Source organism: Scheffersomyces xylosifermentans, assembly GCF_036884685.1.
Source record: "Scheffersomyces xylosifermentans strain CBS 12540 chromosome Unknown RJT20scaffold_1, whole genome shotgun sequence".
Taxonomy (NCBI): Eukaryota; Fungi; Ascomycota; class Pichiomycetes; order Serinales; family Debaryomycetaceae; genus Scheffersomyces; species Scheffersomyces xylosifermentans.
In genome coordinates this window covers 3,087,245-3,105,363 of record NW_027042939.1, presented here as the reverse complement: position 1 = coordinate 3,105,363, position 18,119 = coordinate 3,087,245, and the positions used below count along the sequence as shown (strand labels likewise).

The following is an 18,119-nucleotide window of genomic DNA, read 5'->3' as shown; positions in this document are numbered from 1 at the left end:
CTGGATACACCACCACCTTTGTTACTACTAACTCTGATGGTTCTGTATCTACCGACACTGGAGATGTTCTCGTTTCTACTGATTCTGCCGGCAGCTGGTTCACCACCACTTCTTTGATCACTGGTGACAAACCAACTGGATACACCACCACCTTTGTTACTACTAACTCTGATGGTTCTGTATCTACCGACACTGGAGATGTCATCATTTCTACTGATTCTGCCGGTAGCTGGTTCACCACCACTTCTTTGATCACTGGTGACAAACCAACTGGATACACCACCACCTTTGTTACTACTAACTCTGATGGTTCTGTATCTACCGACACTGGAGATGTTCTCGTTTCTACTGACTCTGCCGGTAGCTGGTTCACCACCACTTCTTTGATCACTGGTGACAAACCAACTGGATACACCACCACCTTTGTTACTACTAACTCTGATGGTTCTGTATCTACCGACACTGGAGATGTCATCATTTCTACTGATTCTGCCGGTAGCTGGTTCACCACCACTTCTTTGATCACTGGTGACAAACCAACTGGATACACCACCACCTTTGTTACTACTAACTCTGATGGTTCTGTATCTACCGACACTGGAGATGTCATCATTTCTACTGATTCTGCCGGTAGCTGGTTCACCACCACTTCTTTGATCACTGGTGACAAACCAACTGGATACACCACCACCTTTGTTACTACTAACTCTGATGGTTCTGTATCTACCGACACTGGAGATGTTCTCGTTTCTACTGACTCTGCCGGCAGCTGGTTCACCACCACTTCTTTGATCACTGGTGACAAACCAACTGGATACACCACCACCTTTGTTACTACTAACTCTGATGGTTCTGTATCTACCGACACTGGAGATGTTCTCGTTTCTACTGACTCTGCCGGTAGCTGGTTCACCACCACTTCTTTGATCACTGGTGACAAACCAACTGGATACACCACCACCTTTGTTACTACTAACTCTGATGGTTCTGTATCTACCGACACTGGAGATGTTCTCGTTTCTACTGACTCTGCCGGTAGCTGGTTCACCACCACTTCTTTGATCACTGGTGACAAACCAACTGGATACACCACCACCTTTGTTACTACTAACTCTGATGGTTCTGTATCTACCGACACTGGAGATGTTCTAGTTTCTACTGACTCTGCCGGCAGCTGGTTCACCACCACTTCTTTGATCACTGGTGACAAACCAACTGGATACACCACCACCTTTGTTACTACTAACTCTGATGGTTCTGTATCTACCGACACTGGAGATGTTCTAGTTTCTACTGACTCTGCCGGTAGCTGGTTCACCACCACTTCTTTGATCACTGGTGACAAACCAACTGGATACACCACCACCTTTGTTACTACTAACTCTGATGGTTCTGTATCTACCGACACTGGAGATGTCATCATTTCTACTGATTCTGCCGGTAGCTGGTTCACCACCACTTCTTTGATCACTGGTGACAAACCAACTGGATACACCACCACCTTTGTTACTACTAACTCTGATGGTTCTGTATCTACCGACACTGGAGATGTTCTAGTTTCTACTGACTCTGCCGGCAGCTGGTTCACCACCACTTCTTTGATCACTGGTGACAAACCAACTGGATACACCACCACCTTTGTTACTACTAACTCTGATGGTTCTGTATCTACCGACACTGGAGATGTTCTAGTTTCTACTGACTCTGCCGGTAGCTGGTTCACCACCACTTCTTTGATCACTGGTGACAAACCAACTGGATACACCACCACCTTTGTTACTACTAACTCTGATGGTTCTGTATCTACCGACACTGGAGATGTCATCATTTCTACTGATTCTGCCGGTAGCTGGTTCACCACCACTTCTTTGATCACTGGTGACAAACCAACTGGATACACCACCACCTTTGTTACTACTAACTCTGATGGTTCTGTATCTACCGACACTGGAGATGTTCTAGTTTCTACTGACTCTGCCGGCAGCTGGTTCACCACCACTTCTTTGATCACTGGTGACAAACCAACTGGATACACCACCACCTTTGTTACTACTAACTCTGATGGTTCTGTATCTACCGACACTGGAGATGTTCTAGTTTCTACTGACTCTGCCGGCAGCTGGTTCACCACCACTTCTTTGATCACTGGTGACAAACCAACTGGATACACCACCACCTTTGTTACTACTAACTCTGATGGTTCTGTATCTACCGACACTGGAGATGTCATCATTTCTACTGACTCTGCCGGTAGCTGGTTCACCACCACTTCTTTGATCACTGGTGACAAACCAACTGGATACACCACCACCTTTGTTACTACTCACTCTGATGGTTCTGTATCTACCGACACTGGAGATGTTCTCGTTTCTACTGACTCTGCCGGCAGCTGGTTCACCACCACTTCTTTGATCACTGGTGACAAACCAACTGGATACACCACCACCTTTGTTACTACTAACTCTGATGGTTCTGTATCTACCGACACTGGAGATGTCATCATTTCTACTGATTCTGCCGGTAGCTGGTACACCACCACTTCTTTGATCACTGGTGACAAACCAACTGGATACACCACCACCTTTGTTACTACTAACTCTGATGGTTCTGTATCTACCGACACTGGAGATGTTCTAGTTTCTACTGACTCTGCCGGCAGCTGGTTCACCACCACTTCTTTGATCACTGGTGACAAACCAACTGGATACACCACCACCTTTGTTACTACTAACTCTGATGGTTCTGTATCTACCGACACTGGAGATGTTCTAGTTTCTACTGACTCTGCCGGTAGCTGGTTCACCACCACTTCTTTGATCACTGGTGACAAACCAACTGGATACACCACCACCTTTGTTACTACTAACTCTGATGGTTCTGTATCTACCGACACTGGAGATGTCATCATTTCTACTGATTCTGCCGGTAGCTGGTTCACCACCACTTCTTTGATCACTGGTGACAAACCAACTGGATACACCACCACCTTTGTTACTACTAACTCTGATGGTTCTGTATCTACCGACACTGGAGATGTTCTAGTTTCTACTGACTCTGCCGGCAGCTGGTTCACCACCACTTCTTTGATCACTGGTGACAAACCAACTGGATACACCACCACCTTTGTTACTACTAACTCTGATGGTTCTGTATCTACCGACACTGGAGATGTTCTAGTTTCTACTGACTCTGCCGGCAGCTGGTTCACCACCACTTCTTTGATCACTGGTGACAAACCAACTGGATACACCACCACCTTTGTTACTACTAACTCTGATGGTTCTGTATCTACCGACACTGGAGATGTCATCATTTCTACTGACTCTGCCGGTAGCTGGTTCACCACCACTTCTTTGATCACTGGTGACAAACCAACTGGATACACCACCACCTTTGTTACTACTCACTCTGATGGTTCTGTATCTACCGACACTGGAGATGTTCTCGTTTCTACTGACTCTGCCGGCAGCTGGTTCACCACCACTTCTTTGATCACTGGTGACAAACCAACTGGATACACCACCACCTTTGTTACTACTAACTCTGATGGTTCTGTATCTACCGACACTGGAGATGTCATCATTTCTACTGATTCTGCCGGTAGCTGGTACACCACCACTTCTTTGATCACTGGTGACAAACCAACTGGATACACCACCACCTTTGTTACTACTAACTCTGATGGTTCTGTATCTACCGACACTGGAGATGTCATCATTTCTACTGATTCTGCCGGTAGCTGGTTCACCACCACTTCTTTGATCACTGGTGACAAACCAACTGGATACACCACCACCTTTGTTACTACTAACTCTGATGGTTCTGTATCTACCGACACTGGAGATGTTCTCGTTTCTACTGACTCTGCCGGCAGCTGGTTCACCACCACTTCTTTGATCACTGGTGACAAACCAACTGGATACACCACCACCTTTGTTACTACTAACTCTGATGGTTCTGTATCTACCGACACTGGAGATGTTCTCGTTTCTACTGACTCTGCCGGTAGCTGGTTCACCACCACTTCTTTGATCACTGGTGACAAACCAACTGGATACACCACCACCTTTGTTACTACTAACTCTGATGGTTCTGTATCTACCGACACTGGAGATGTCATCATTTCTACTGACTCTGCCGGTAGCTGGTTCACCACCACTTCTTTGATCACTGGTGACAAACCAACTGGATACACCACCACCTTTGTTACTACTCACTCTGATGGTTCTGTATCTACGGAAGCCGGTGATGTTCTCGTTTCTACTGACTCTGCCGGTAGCTGGTTCACCACCACTTCTTTGATCACTGGTGACAAACCAACTGGATACACCACCACCTTTGTTACTACTAACTCTGATGGTTCTGTATCTACCGACACTGGAGATGTCATCATTTCTACTGACTCTGCCGGTAGCTGGTTCACCACCACTTCTTTGATCACTGGTGACAAACCAACTGGATACACCACCACCTTTGTTACTACTAACTCTGATGGTTCTGTATCTACAGAAGCCGGTGATGTTATTATAACGACTGATTCTTCTGGTAATTGGTGTACAACAACTTCAAAGATTGATGGTTCTAAGATAATTTGTTTGAGAGATGGTTCCAATTGTATTGCGGAAAATCCAAAGGATTACACTACTACCTTTGTTACGACGAATTCTGATGGTTCTGTATCTACCAACACTGGAGATGTTCTCATTTCTACTGACTCTGCTGGTAGCTGGTTCACCACCACTTCTTTGTTTACTGGTGACAAACCAACTGGATACACCACCACCTTTGTTACTACTAACTCTGATGGTTCTGTATCTACCGACACTGGAGATGTCATCATTTCTACTGATTCTGCTGGTAGCTGGTTCACCACCACTTCTTTGATTACTGGTGACAAACCAACTGGATACACCACCACCTTTGTTACTACTAACTCTGATGGTTCTGTATCTACAGCAGCCGGTGATGTTATTATAACGACTGATTCTGCCGGCAGCTGGTTCACCACCACTTCTTTGATCACTGGTGACAAACCAACTGGATACACCACCACCTTTGTTACTACTAACTCTGATGGTTCTGTATCTACAGAAGCCGGTGATGTCATCATTTCTACTGATTCTGCCGGCAGCTGGTTCACCACCACTTCTTTGATCACTGGTGACAAACCAACTGGATACACCACAACCTTTGTTACTACTAACTCTGATGGTTCTGTATCTACCGACACTGGAGATGTTCTCATTTCTACTGACTCTGCTGGTAGCTGGTTCACCACCACTTCTTTGATTACTGGTGATAAACCAACTGGATACACCACCACCTTTGTTACTACTAACTCTGATGGTTCTGTATCTACAGAAGCCGGTGATGTTATTATAACGACTGATTCTGCCGGCAGCTGGTTCACCACCACTTCTTTGATCACTGGTGACAAACCAACTGGATACACCACCACCTTTGTTACTACTAACTCTGATGGTTCTGTATCTACAGAAGCCGGTGATGTTATTATAACGACTGATTCTGCCGGCAGCTGGTTCACCACCACTTGTTTGATCACTGGTGACAAACCAACTGGATACACCACCACCTTTGTTACTACTAACTCTGATGCGAGCGGCCACGAACAGCCAGATAAATCCGCCGTTCCTACTGTGAGCAGCAGTAGTTCTAGTGATATTCAGACCAGGGAAATGCCAGTATCTACTTCCAGTCACTCTGATGCTAATATAACAAAACAAGCTCCTTTGTCTATGACAAGTGAGAGTGATATTGTGCCTTTATCTACCATAAGTGTAAGTGACTATGGTGACAGTCAAGTCGATAGACCTTACGGAACCCTTACGGATGCAGCACACTCATTACAAACACTCTCAGAAGACGATACTTCTATGTCTTCCGATATTGAATCTATTCCGAACCAGATAACATCAATCTCAACTACCACAACTAGTGACATATCTTATGAAGGTCGCCTCGGTGGAGACTTAAGTCAACCGTTATTCAAATCAACGCCATCCACTACTTCAACTTCAGAAGTCTCTGCAACAATTTCAATTCCTCTGAGACCTCATGAACTGACAGCAAGCGGCCACGAAAATTTGGATGTAGCGGTTTCGGATAGTAATGAATTTGGTAAGACAACTTCAGGCACAGATTCGAGTTCCCCAACCACTTTACAGCAATTAACTACTTCAGCAACATCTATTCCTACACCTGAAGTCACAAGTTACGAAGGCACAGGATCTATAACTAAGATCTCTTCGCTCAGCATACTCTTCATTTCTCTTATAACAACGTTATTGTTTTAAACTTACAATGTTTCGGGGTTTCTTCTTGATTACATACACCGCACAGTTTGGACTAATATTAACATATTTTTGTTCTCTGGTTACTTAGCTTTTTGCATTCTATTTTCGTTTTCTTTCTTTCCTGTACTATTTTGCATCCCTTTTGACTTTGAAGGCATGTTTTCGATATTTTATCAAATTCGTATTCCTACATAGATTCTTTTAGTTGTATAAACACAATTGGATACATTCAATATCAATATATTTTGTAAGTGTCAATTAGATGGCTTGGAAGTTCCATTCTATTGGGGGGAGCCCAGAAAAGCACGTCGCTCTCCGTTAAACATACTGTAGAAACCTTTTGCTGGATGATGCTGTATCCTGAGACCTGCTTTCATTTAGTAACCACGTCATTTTTGAAAAGTTACAACGAGTCAACATGTACAATGTTTGACAGCAGTGGTTAGTGTTCCTTCTAACGCAGAGACAACTATAACTTCAACTTGGCACGAAGATTATACTACATCGGTAACAGTGAGTGATTCACAAGGGGGCACCGACACTGTAATAATTCAAGTTCCAAGATGGGGGAAGCTCATCAACTACAGATGATGGAGTAACAGCGTCTGCTGAGACCAGTGAAGATGCAGGCGTTACTGATGCCACCAGTCAATTTGGCACTCAGTCTAGTGTTGTGAGGGACTGCTTGTCTTCCTCATATGAAAGTATCTTTACATCAGAAGCTAGCTCAACATTGGAAGGTCAGCTCATTATCTGAAGCAAGCACTTCATCTTACACCAGTTCCTCACTTAAGGTCAGCTCAGAATCACAAATCAGCTCTTCATTGTCTACTCAGAGTATCGAAGAGTCAACAGTAGGCATTGATCTGTCATTGTTCGTAGAGGATTTCATTTCTTCAAAACCGGGGAGCTCTACAGCAATAGAGAGCATCTATACATCAGTAAAAGACATTGATGTCTCTTCCCGAGAACCCGATGCTTTGCCAACAAGCTCAGCAGTGATCAAGAACACTGAAGCAGAATTCGAGAGTGAACATTCCGTGGTCGAAACTGAAAGCACCGATGTCGTGTCTCAAGAAATGCAAAGTTCACCAGTCACTGAAAGAGATGAGACAAATTCTATTGTCAAGACAGTCAGTTCCTTAGTAGATACAGTAGTTCCAACGAACATTGCAGATGTTTCAATTGAATCAGAGCTCCAAAACGAAACAGACGACCCAACAGCAGTAACCAATGATGTATCTATAGTGGAGACTCCAGCAGCTAACGAAAGTGAAGAAGGGAGATCTACTGATTCTGGATTTGGAAGCGAAAAGACCTTTGTTGAAGAACCCATTGAGGAAGTGCCAAAGGACAAGAATAAACCAATTGAAACCGAAAATGTAACAGAGGGAATCTCGAAGGGAACTGATAAGTCTGACTCTAAAACAAGTACTATTCATGGTGATCAAGTTGAAGAGGATGTGCCAGTTGTTTCGTATACTGAAAACTCGGCATTACTACGAGTACGCGTATCAGCAATGTACAAAGTGAGCCTACTGGATACGGAAATGAAGAGCAAGTTGTCAGTGATGACTTGACAGAGGAGATCGAAGACAAAGAAAGTCTCCCAATTCCAGAAGGTTCAGAACAATCTAATGATCACACTGGCGACGAACATGCTGATGAAAATGTTGGTGAAAAACATGCTGGTGAAACACATGCTGGTGAAGAACACGTTGGTGATGAATATGTTGTTGATGGATATGTTGCTGATGAACATGCAGGTAAAGATCATGCTGGTACTGTTTTCAAACCAACACAAGAACTATACCAATCATAGTGTAACCACTTTAATAAGCTGACTTTTAGCATTTCAACTGGTTGGTGTGCGTAGGAAGTAATACTACGCTTGGATTCATCAGCTCGCATTATAGACTAGAGTTTCGTCCCAATCTAAAGTTGGGATAGCACTTACGAAAGATACCGACCTTGGAATGAACAGGGTTGATTCGACTATTGTTCGTAACCCCAAAAGGAATAGATTTCCATTGATGCTTTGAATAGTGAATGATAAAATCTTCGGTTTTGTAACTGGATCTTTTCTGTAAGAACTGTTTGCACCATTATTTTTTTAAAGTTTCAGGCGAGCAACGGACGCAATGCTCCATCTGAAATAGCCCAATTTAGTGAGCTTCAACCTAATAGAGCGAGGCATTGGTTCAAAATGATTAAAAAATCTGCCAGCCGTGTGAATGAGCCCTCATCAGATAAAGCAACGTCTAACGAGCAGGGTGCGCTGTGCGCCGCTACCGCAATCAATACTTTGTAGATCTCTGATTAATAGGTTGCTCCAGTGATTTCAAATTGCCTTCAGAGCATTTCAGTTCCTTACAACCGCTTTTCTTTGTCCATCTACGGTTACCATGGTGGTTAGTTTCCCTGCTATTAACCCTTTCTTCCGGCGCATCCCCGTCGGTTCTATGTACATGATTTATGCAAGAGGAACAAAATAGCTGCATCGCATAAGAAGCCTAATATACCAACTGCATATTAATGGATTCTGGAAGTAAATGTATTGATATTTGTGTCCTTGGCTACATCATATTTTTCTTAAATGGAGGCAGGGGTGTAGCTTATCACCAAGGGTTTAGATCCAGAAGTATTGATGTGAAATTCAATTAAATAATCTTCTGTGGGATTGGGAGTCTTGAAATTTTTCAAGTTGTGCTAGAATTAAGTACAAAAGGAAGCAATTGCAAAGCCAGCATCTACAATTACCTTTAAATACTCTCCCTTACATTAGAGTTACTCGCCACACTTCCCCTAACTTGTCAGGTTCTTAACATTCCAAACTGATTGGTGAAAACGTACGGCTTATTCATACAGTCTAACGCATACAAATAAGCAATGCAGGTCGGCTCAATTTTCTAATTTAAAATAACTAAACTTAGATTCGATTATATAATTAAAGCTAATCAAAAAAATAAAGTGCACATTTACGCAATTCTCAGCATGCCTTGCATTTTCCAATTATGTCTCCGTTAGCCCATTGTGGTTTCTCCTCAATTACAAGAATTGAGTCATGAAAGTAAAACTGTCGGCCTTCGTCTTTGAATAAATATCTATCCGAATTATCTTCGAATAATGTCTACTTCGGGTCATAAAATAGCCTCTTGCTAGCACTTTCACCACTTTAAGCACTTCTAGGAGAGGAGAATTTCAGGAATGTACCGGCTCGGAAAAGTTCATGAGTGTACCGGCTCGGAAAAGTTCATGAGTATACCGGCCCGGAAAATTATGAATTGTAATGGCCGCGGCATTATATTGCAGCCAAGAAAACCTTAAAAGTACGCGAAGTTTTGGCGAAAAAAAACTAAATCCTATGCATATTTTCTGCAACACTTCCATGACCATGTCGAATGGGAGCTTTACTACATGAACCCTCATACGGATATTCAGCTAGTACAGTATTATTCAAATGAATGTCGCACCTCCCTTAAATAGATTTCCTTTTGATAGTCGCAAAAATGACTGGCGGTGGAATGTTAAAAAGAGACAGGCACTCGGAATGAATGTCATTCTGAGTAGATAAAAGAATTCCTTTAATGAAATTGTATATTAACTAACTAAATAATATAAAGGTCTTCCTATATACTATATGATCTCTTGAAAATGGTGTAGTAATTCACTTGTTGGGAGTGATTTTACTTCGTAAAGAAGTGGATTACATTAGCTTGTTACTTGGCTTATATGTACCAGAAAGAAAGTGTAAATATGTTCCTCATTCTAGCTCAAGCTAACATCATCGACATTACAAATGGTGGAATTCTTACTAGGGCAGTGTAGGTGCATATTCTTTTTCACTTGCAGTGCTTTGTTTGGCAAAGTTCAGTTCTTAACCGAGAAAAGGACTGTTATACTACAAAAATGGAAGTAGATACCTTGATGGTGACGGTGACGTCGGCCAGTTAAGAACAAAAACGATTCACCAAGCAACAAGCAGGGCGTATACACATCTCATTGATTGCTATTGCCAAAAAATTAAGCTTCATGTACATCCCTGAGGACATATCTTATGCAATGAGTCTTTTTTTAAGAAATTCCTTTTCGAACTTCAACTCTTAGAATTCGGAGTTATGATATGAGGACTCTGATTCAATTGCTGATGAATATATAACTCTGGATTGACGCTGTATTTCTTGAAGCAAATTTGGAGAAAATGACTTTGCAACCACAAGTTTCTCAGCCAAATGCTTATTAAAAACCTTGTACTAATAGTTTCTGTCGCTTTCGCAGCTGCAAAGGAAGTTACCGGTGTGTTTACAAATTTTGAATCACTTGTATTCCAAAATGCTGGTAATTATCCTATTTCATCTCCTGCCTACCCCAGTTGGATTGCAACATTGAATTGGGTTATTGATGGAAGCAAAGAAAACGCAGGAGATACCTTCACATTAAATATGCCCTGTGTGTTTAAATTCACAACATCCGATGGTGTCAATTCAGTCGATCTTAAGGTGAATAATGATGTCTTCGCTACTTGTAAGTTCAGTCCTGGTGAAATTGTTGTGCCCTACTCACAATTACAATGTACTGTAGCTAAAATCGTTACTGGCTCAACATACGCAAGTGGTACTGTGGACTTTCCAGTAACCTTTAATCTTGGTGGAAGTGCCTTACAGACAGATCTTGAAGACTCTACCTGTTTCACACCTGGTACTAATACAGTGACTTTCAATGATGGTCCAAATAAATTGTCAACTACAGCCAATTTCCAAGCCGGTTCTCCCAGTTCCGGCTACTACGATCCTGACAATTTTGTTGTTAGGAACAGAGCTGCTCCATCTACAAATAACTACCAACATTACGTATTGGCAGGAAACTGTCCCAATGGCTACATGTATGGTACGTTAGGTTTCAGTTTGTCAGGTGGAACTTTGGACTGTTCTTCGGTCCATGCCGCAATCACTGATCAGTTCAACGCTTGGTACTTCCCTAAAACAAAATCTGAATTTTCATTCACACCAAGCTGTACTTCTAATGGTTTTCTGATCTCATATAACAATATTCCTGCTGGTTTTAGACCATTTATCGATGGTTTACTAAGACAGCTGGGTTCAAGTCTTATAGTTTCTTATACTAATACCTACGTCTGTTCTAATTTTCGGAGGTATAAGTACGATACTGATCTCAACTGGGGTAACTATGATAATTCAAATGTTGGTTCTAATGGTAACGTTGTAGTAATTACTACCAAGACTTGGACTAAGTCGACAACTCAAGTGGCTACATTACCATTCGATACTGCACCAGGAAATACCAAAACAATTGAAGTTAATGTACCAATCCCAACAGTAACCACCACTACAACGTGGACTGGGTACCAGACGACTACCACAACTGTCACAGCTACCCCAGGACAAACTGCCACAGTCATACTAGAGATCCCAACAAAGAGACCGCCAAATCCTACTACTACGCGAACCACGACCTGGACAGGCTTACAGACCAGCTCACTTACCCTTACTGATACACCAGGTGGTACTGATACAGTAATTGTCGAAGTTCCTTCAAATGCACAGACAACTACTACATCGATTTGGACAGGTGATTTCACAACCACAATTACTTCTACAGACAGTCATGGTGGAACTGATACAGTAATTGTCGAAGTTCCTTCAAATGCTCAAGCAACAACTACATCGACATGGACCGGTAATTTCACAACAACAATTACTTCAACAGCCAGTCATGGTGGAACTGATACAGTAATTGTCGAAGTTCCTTCAAATGCACAGACAACTACTACATCGACATGGACCGGTGATTTCACAACAACAATTACTTCAACAGACAGTCATGGTGGAACTGATACAGTAATTGTCGAAGTTCCTTCAAATGCACAGACAACTACTACATCGACATGGACCGGTGATTTCACAACAACAATTACTTCAACAGACAGTCACGGTGGAATTGATACTGTGATTGTCGAAGTTCCTTCAAATGCTCAAGCAACTACCACATCGACATGGAGCGGTAATTTCACAACTACAATTACTTCAACAGCCAGTCATGGTGGAACTGATACAGTAATTGTCGAAGTTCCTTCAAATGCACAGACAACTACCACATCGGCATGGAGCGGTAATTTCACAACAACAATTACTTCAACAGCTAGTCATGGTGGAACTGATACAGTAATTGTCGAAGTTCCTTCAAATGCACAGACAACTACCACATCGACATGGACAGGTGATTTCACAACAACAATTACTTCAACAGACATTCATGGTGGAACTGATACAGTAATTGTCGAAGTTCCTTCAAATGCACAGACAACTACTACATCGACATGGACAGGTGATTTCACAACAACAATTACTTCAACAGACAATCAAGGTGGAATTGATACTGTGATCATTGAAGTTCCTTCAAATGCTCAGACAACTACGACATCAACATGGACAGGTAATTTCACAACAACAATTACTTCAACAGACAGTCCTGGTGGAATTGATACTGTGATCATTGAAGTTCCTTCAAATGCACAGACAACTACTACATCGACATGGACCGGTAATTTCACAACAGCAATTACTTCAACAGCCAGTCATGGTGGAACTGATACAGTAATTGTCGAAGTTCCTTCAAATGCTCAAGCAACAACTACATCGACATGGACCGGTAATTTCACAACAACAATTACTTTAACAGACAGTCATGGTGGAACTGATACAGTAATTGTCGAAGTTCCTTCAAATGCTCAAGCAACAACTACATCGACATGGAACGGTAATTTCACAACAACAATTACTTCAACAGCCAGTCATGGTGGAACTGATACTGTGATCATTGAAGTTCCTTCAAATCCTCAAGCAACTACCACATCGACATGGAGCGGTAATTTCACAACAACAATTACTTCAACAGCTAGTCATGGTGGAACTGATACAGTAATTGTCGAAGTTCCTTCAAATGCACAGACAACTACCACATCGACATGGACCGGTAATTTCACAACAGCAAACACTTCAACAGCTAGTCATGGTGGAACTGATACAGTAATTGTCGAAGTTCCTTCAAATGCTCAGACAACTACTACATCGACATGGACAGGTGATTTCACAACAACAATTACTTCAACAGACAATCAAGGTGGAACTGATACAGTAATTGTCGAAGTTCCTTCAAATGCACAGACAACTACTACATCGACATGGACAGGTGATTTCACAACAACAATTACTTCAACAGACAGTCCTGGTGGAATTGATACTGTGATCATTGAAGTTCCTTCAAATGCACAGACAACTACTACATCGACATGGACCGGTAATTTCACAACAGCAATTACTTCAACAGCCAGTCATGGTGGAACTGATACAGTAATTGTCGAAGTTCCTTCAAATGCTCAAGCAACAACTACATCGACATGGACCGGTAATTTCACAACAACAATTACTTTAACAGACAGTCATGGTGGAACTGATACAGTAATTGTCGAAGTTCCTTCAAATGCACAGACAACTACTACATCGACATGGAGCGGTAATTTCACAACAACAATTACTTCAACAGACAGTCACGGTGGAACTGATATTGCGATCATTGAAGTTCCTTCAAATGCACAGACAACTACCACATCGACATGGAGCGGTAATTTCACAACAACAATTACTTCAACAGACATTCATGGTGGAACTGATACAGTAATTGTCGAAGTTCCTTCAAATGCACAGACAACTACTACATCGACATGGACCGGTGATTTCACAACAACAATTACTTCAACAGCCAGTCATGGTGGAACTGATACAGTGATTGTCGAAGTTCCTTCAAATGCTCAAGCAACTACCACATCGACATGGAGCGGTAATTTCACAACTACAATTACTTCAACAGCCAGTCATGGTGGAACTGATACAGTAATTGTCGAAGTTCCTTCAAATGCACAGACAACTACCACATCGACATGGAGCGGTAATTTCACAACAACAATTACTTCAACAGCCAGTCATGGTGGAACTGATACTGTGATCATTGAAGTTCCTTCAAATGCTCAGACAACTACGACATCAACATGGACAGGTAATTTCACAACAACAATTACTTCAACAGACAGTCACGGTGGAACTGATATTGCGATCATTGAAGTTCCTTCAAATGCTCAGACAACTACGACATCAACATGGACAGGTAATTTCACAACAACAATTACTTCAACAGACAATCAAGGTGGAACTGATACAGTAATTGTCGAAGTTCCTTCAAATGCTCAAGCAACAACTACATCGACATGGAACGGTAATTTCACAACAACAATTACTTCAACAGCCAGTCATGGTGGAACTGATACTGTGATCATTGAAGTTCCTTCAAATGCTCAAGCAACTACCACATCGACATGGAGCGGTAATTTCACAACTACAATTACTTCAACAGCTAGTCATGGTGGAACTGATACAGTAATTGTCGAAGTTCCTTCAAATGCACAGACAACTACTACATCGACATGGACAGGTGATTTCACAACAACAATTACTTCAACAGACATTCATGGTGGAACTGATACAGTAATTGTCGAAGTTCCTTCAAATGCACAGACAACTACCACATCGACATGGACCGGTAATTTCACAACTACAATTACTTCAATAGCCAGTCACGGTGGAACTGATACAGTAATTGTCGAAGTTCCTTCAAATGCACAGACAACCACCACATCGACATGGACAGGTAATTTCACAACAACAATTACTTCAACAGACATTCATGGTGGAACTGATACAGTAATTGTCGAAGTTCCTTCAAATTCACAGATAACCACCACATCGACATGGACAGGTAATTTTACAACAACAATTACTTCAACAGACATTCATGGTGGAACTGATACTGTGATCATTGAAGTTCCTTCAAATGCACAGACAACTACTACATCGACATGGACAGGTGATTTCACAACAACAATTACTTCAGCAGACAGTCACGGTGGAACTGATACAGTAATTGTCGAAGTTCCTTCAAATGCTCAAGCAACAACTACATCGACATGGACAGGTGATTTCACAACAACAATTACTTCAACAGACATTCATGGTGGAACTGATACTGTAATTGTCGAAGTTCCTTCAAATGCACAGACAACTACTTCATTGACATGGAGCGGTAATTTCACAACAACAATGACTTCAACAGACATTCAAGGTAGAATCGATACTGAGATCAATGAAGTTCCTTCAATTGCACAGATATCTACAACATCGACATGGACCGGTAACTTCACAACTACAATTACGTCAACAGACAGTCATGGTGGAACTGATACAGTAATTGTCGAAGTTCCTTCAAATGCTCAAGCAACAACTACATCGACATGGACAGGTGATTTCACAACAACAATTACTTCACCAGACATTCATGGTGGAACTGATACAGTAATTGTCGAAGTTCCTTCAAATGCTCAGACAACTACTACATCGACATGGACAGGTAATTTCACAACAACAATTACTTCAACAGACAATCAAGGTGGAACTGATACAGTAATTGTTGAAGTTCCTTCAAATGCTCAGACAACCACCACATCGACATGGACAGGTAATTTCACAACAACAATTACTTCAACAGACATTCATGGTGGAACTGATACAGTAATTGTCGAAGTTCCTTCAAATTCACAGATAACCACCACATCGACATGGACAGGTAATTTTACAACAACAATTACTTCAACAGACATTCATGGTGGAACTGATACTGTGATCATTGAAGTTCCTTCAAATGCTCAGACAACTACGACATCAACATGGACAGGTAATTTCACAACAACAATTACTTCAACAGACAGTCACGGTGGAACTGATATTGCGATCATTGAAGTTCCTTCAAATGCTCAGACAACTACGACATCAACATGGACAGGTAATTTCACAACAACAATTACTTCAACAGACAGTCCTGGTGGAATTGATACTGTGATCATTGAAGTTCCTTCAAATGCTCAAGCAACTACCACATCGACATGGAGCGGTAATTTCACAACAACAATTACTTCAACAGCTAGTCACGGTGGAACTGATACAGTAATTGTCGAAGTTCCTTCAAATGCACAGACAACTACTTCATCGACATGGACAGGTGATTTCACAACAACAATTACTTCAACAGACATTCATGGTGGAACTGATACAGTAATTGTCGAAGTTCCTTCAAATGCTCAAGCAACTACCACATCGACATGGAGCGGTAATTTCACAACAACAATTACGTCAGCAGACAGTCACGGTGGAACTGATATCGTTATTGTAGAAGTTCCTTCAAATGGACAGACAACTACTTCATCGACATGGAGCGGTAACTTCACAACAACAATGACTTCAGCAGACAGTCACGGTGGAACTGATATCGTTATTGTAGAAGTTCCTTCAAATGCTCAAGCAACTACTTCATCGACACGGAGCGGTAATTTCACAACAACAATGAATTCAACAGACATTCAAGGTAGAATTGATACTGAGATCAATGAAGTTCCTTCAAATTCTCAAGCAACTACCACATCGACATGGAGCGGTAATTTCACAACAACAATTACGTCAGCAGACAGTCACGGTGGAACTGATATCGTTATTGTAGAAGTTCCTTCAAATGCTCAAGCAACTACCACATTGACATGGACCGGTAATTTCACAACAACAATTACTTCAACAGACAGTCACGGTGGAACTAATACTGTGATCATTGAAGTTCCTTCAAATGCACAGACAACTACTACATCGACATGGACCGGTAATTTCACAACAGCAATTACTTCAACAGCCAGTCATGGTGGAACTGATATTGCGATCATTGAAGTTCCTTCAAATGCACAGACAACTACTACATCGACATGGACCGGTAATTTCACAACAGCAATTACTTCAACAGCCAGTCATGGTGGAACTGATACAGTAATTGTCGAAGTTCCTTCAAATGCTCAAGCAACAACTACATCGACATGGACCGGTAATTTCACAACAACAATTACTTTAACAGACAGTCATGGTGGAACTGATACAGTAATTGTCGAAGTTCCTTCAAATGCTCAAGCAACAACTACATCGACATGGAACGGTAATTTCACAACAACAATTACTTCAACAGCCAGTCATGGTGGAACTGATACTGTGATCATTGAAGTTCCTTCAAATCCTCAAGCAACTACCACATCGACATGGAGCGGTAATTTCACAACAACAATTACTTCAACAGCTAGTCATGGTGGAACTGATACAGTAATTGTCGAAGTTCCTTCAAATGCACAGACAACTACCACATCGACATGGACCGGTAATTTCACAACAGCAAACACTTCAACAGCTAGTCATGGTGGAACTGATACAGTAATTGTCGAAGTTCCTTCAAATGCTCAGACAACTACTACATCGACATGGACCGGTAATTTCACAACAGCAAACACTTCAACAGACAATCAAGGTGGAACTGATACAGTAATTGTCGAAGCTCCTTCAAATGCACAGACAACTACTACATCGACATGGACAGGTGATTTCACAACAACAATTACTTCAACAGACAGTCACGGTGGAACTGATATTGCGATCATTGAAGTTCCTTCAAATGCACAGACAACTACCACATCGACATGGAGCGGTAATTTCACAACAACAATTACTTCAACAGACATTCATGGTGGAACTGATACAGTAATTGTCGAAGTTCCTTCAAATGCACAGACAACTACTACATCGACATGGACCGGTAACTTCACAACTACAATTACGTCAACAGACAGTCATGGTGGAACTGATACAGTAATTG

General features: G+C 41.8%; 4 protein-coding genes across 4 annotated transcripts; all 4 read left to right on the top strand. All coding sequences in view use genetic code 12, as the record gives it.

Annotated features, from left to right (window-relative positions):
• Nucleotides 1–92: 92 nt before the first annotated feature.
• Nucleotides 93–4,969, top strand: RJT20DRAFT_102712 (beta strand repeat-containing protein; the record flags this gene model as incomplete). Its single annotated transcript, XM_064915684.1, has 1 exon — nt 93–4,969. A coding segment is annotated over one exon (4,875 nt), but the record flags the coding sequence as incomplete, so codon positions are not given.
• Nucleotides 4,970–5,894: 925 nt separating this feature from the next.
• On the top strand, nt 5,895–6,314 carry RJT20DRAFT_5196 (uncharacterized protein; the record flags this gene model as incomplete). The annotated part of the gene is made up of 1 exon (XM_064920491.1): nt 5,895–6,314. One exon carries the CDS (start codon nt 5,895–5,897, stop codon nt 6,312–6,314), a length of 420 nt encoding a protein of 139 aa, XP_064777687.1.
• A 425-nt stretch (nt 6,315–6,739) lies between these two features.
• Nucleotides 6,740–8,136, top strand: RJT20DRAFT_132759 (uncharacterized protein; the record flags this gene model as incomplete). Its single annotated transcript, XM_064918164.1, has 5 exons — nt 6,740–6,755; nt 6,778–6,827; nt 6,871–6,987; nt 7,055–7,843; nt 7,873–8,136. The coding sequence occupies 5 exons, from the start codon at nt 6,740–6,742 to the stop codon at nt 8,134–8,136; spliced, it is 1,236 nt and encodes a 411-aa protein (XP_064777686.1).
• Nucleotides 8,137–10,546: 2,410 nt separating this feature from the next.
• RJT20DRAFT_153044 (putative agglutinin-like protein) lies at nt 10,547–17,026 on the top strand (the record flags this gene model as incomplete). Its single annotated transcript, XM_064919078.1, has 2 exons — nt 10,547–16,547; nt 16,656–17,026. Coding segments are annotated over 2 exons (6,372 nt in total), but the record flags the coding sequence as incomplete, so codon positions are not given.
• Nucleotides 17,027–18,119: the final 1,093 nt, after the last annotated feature.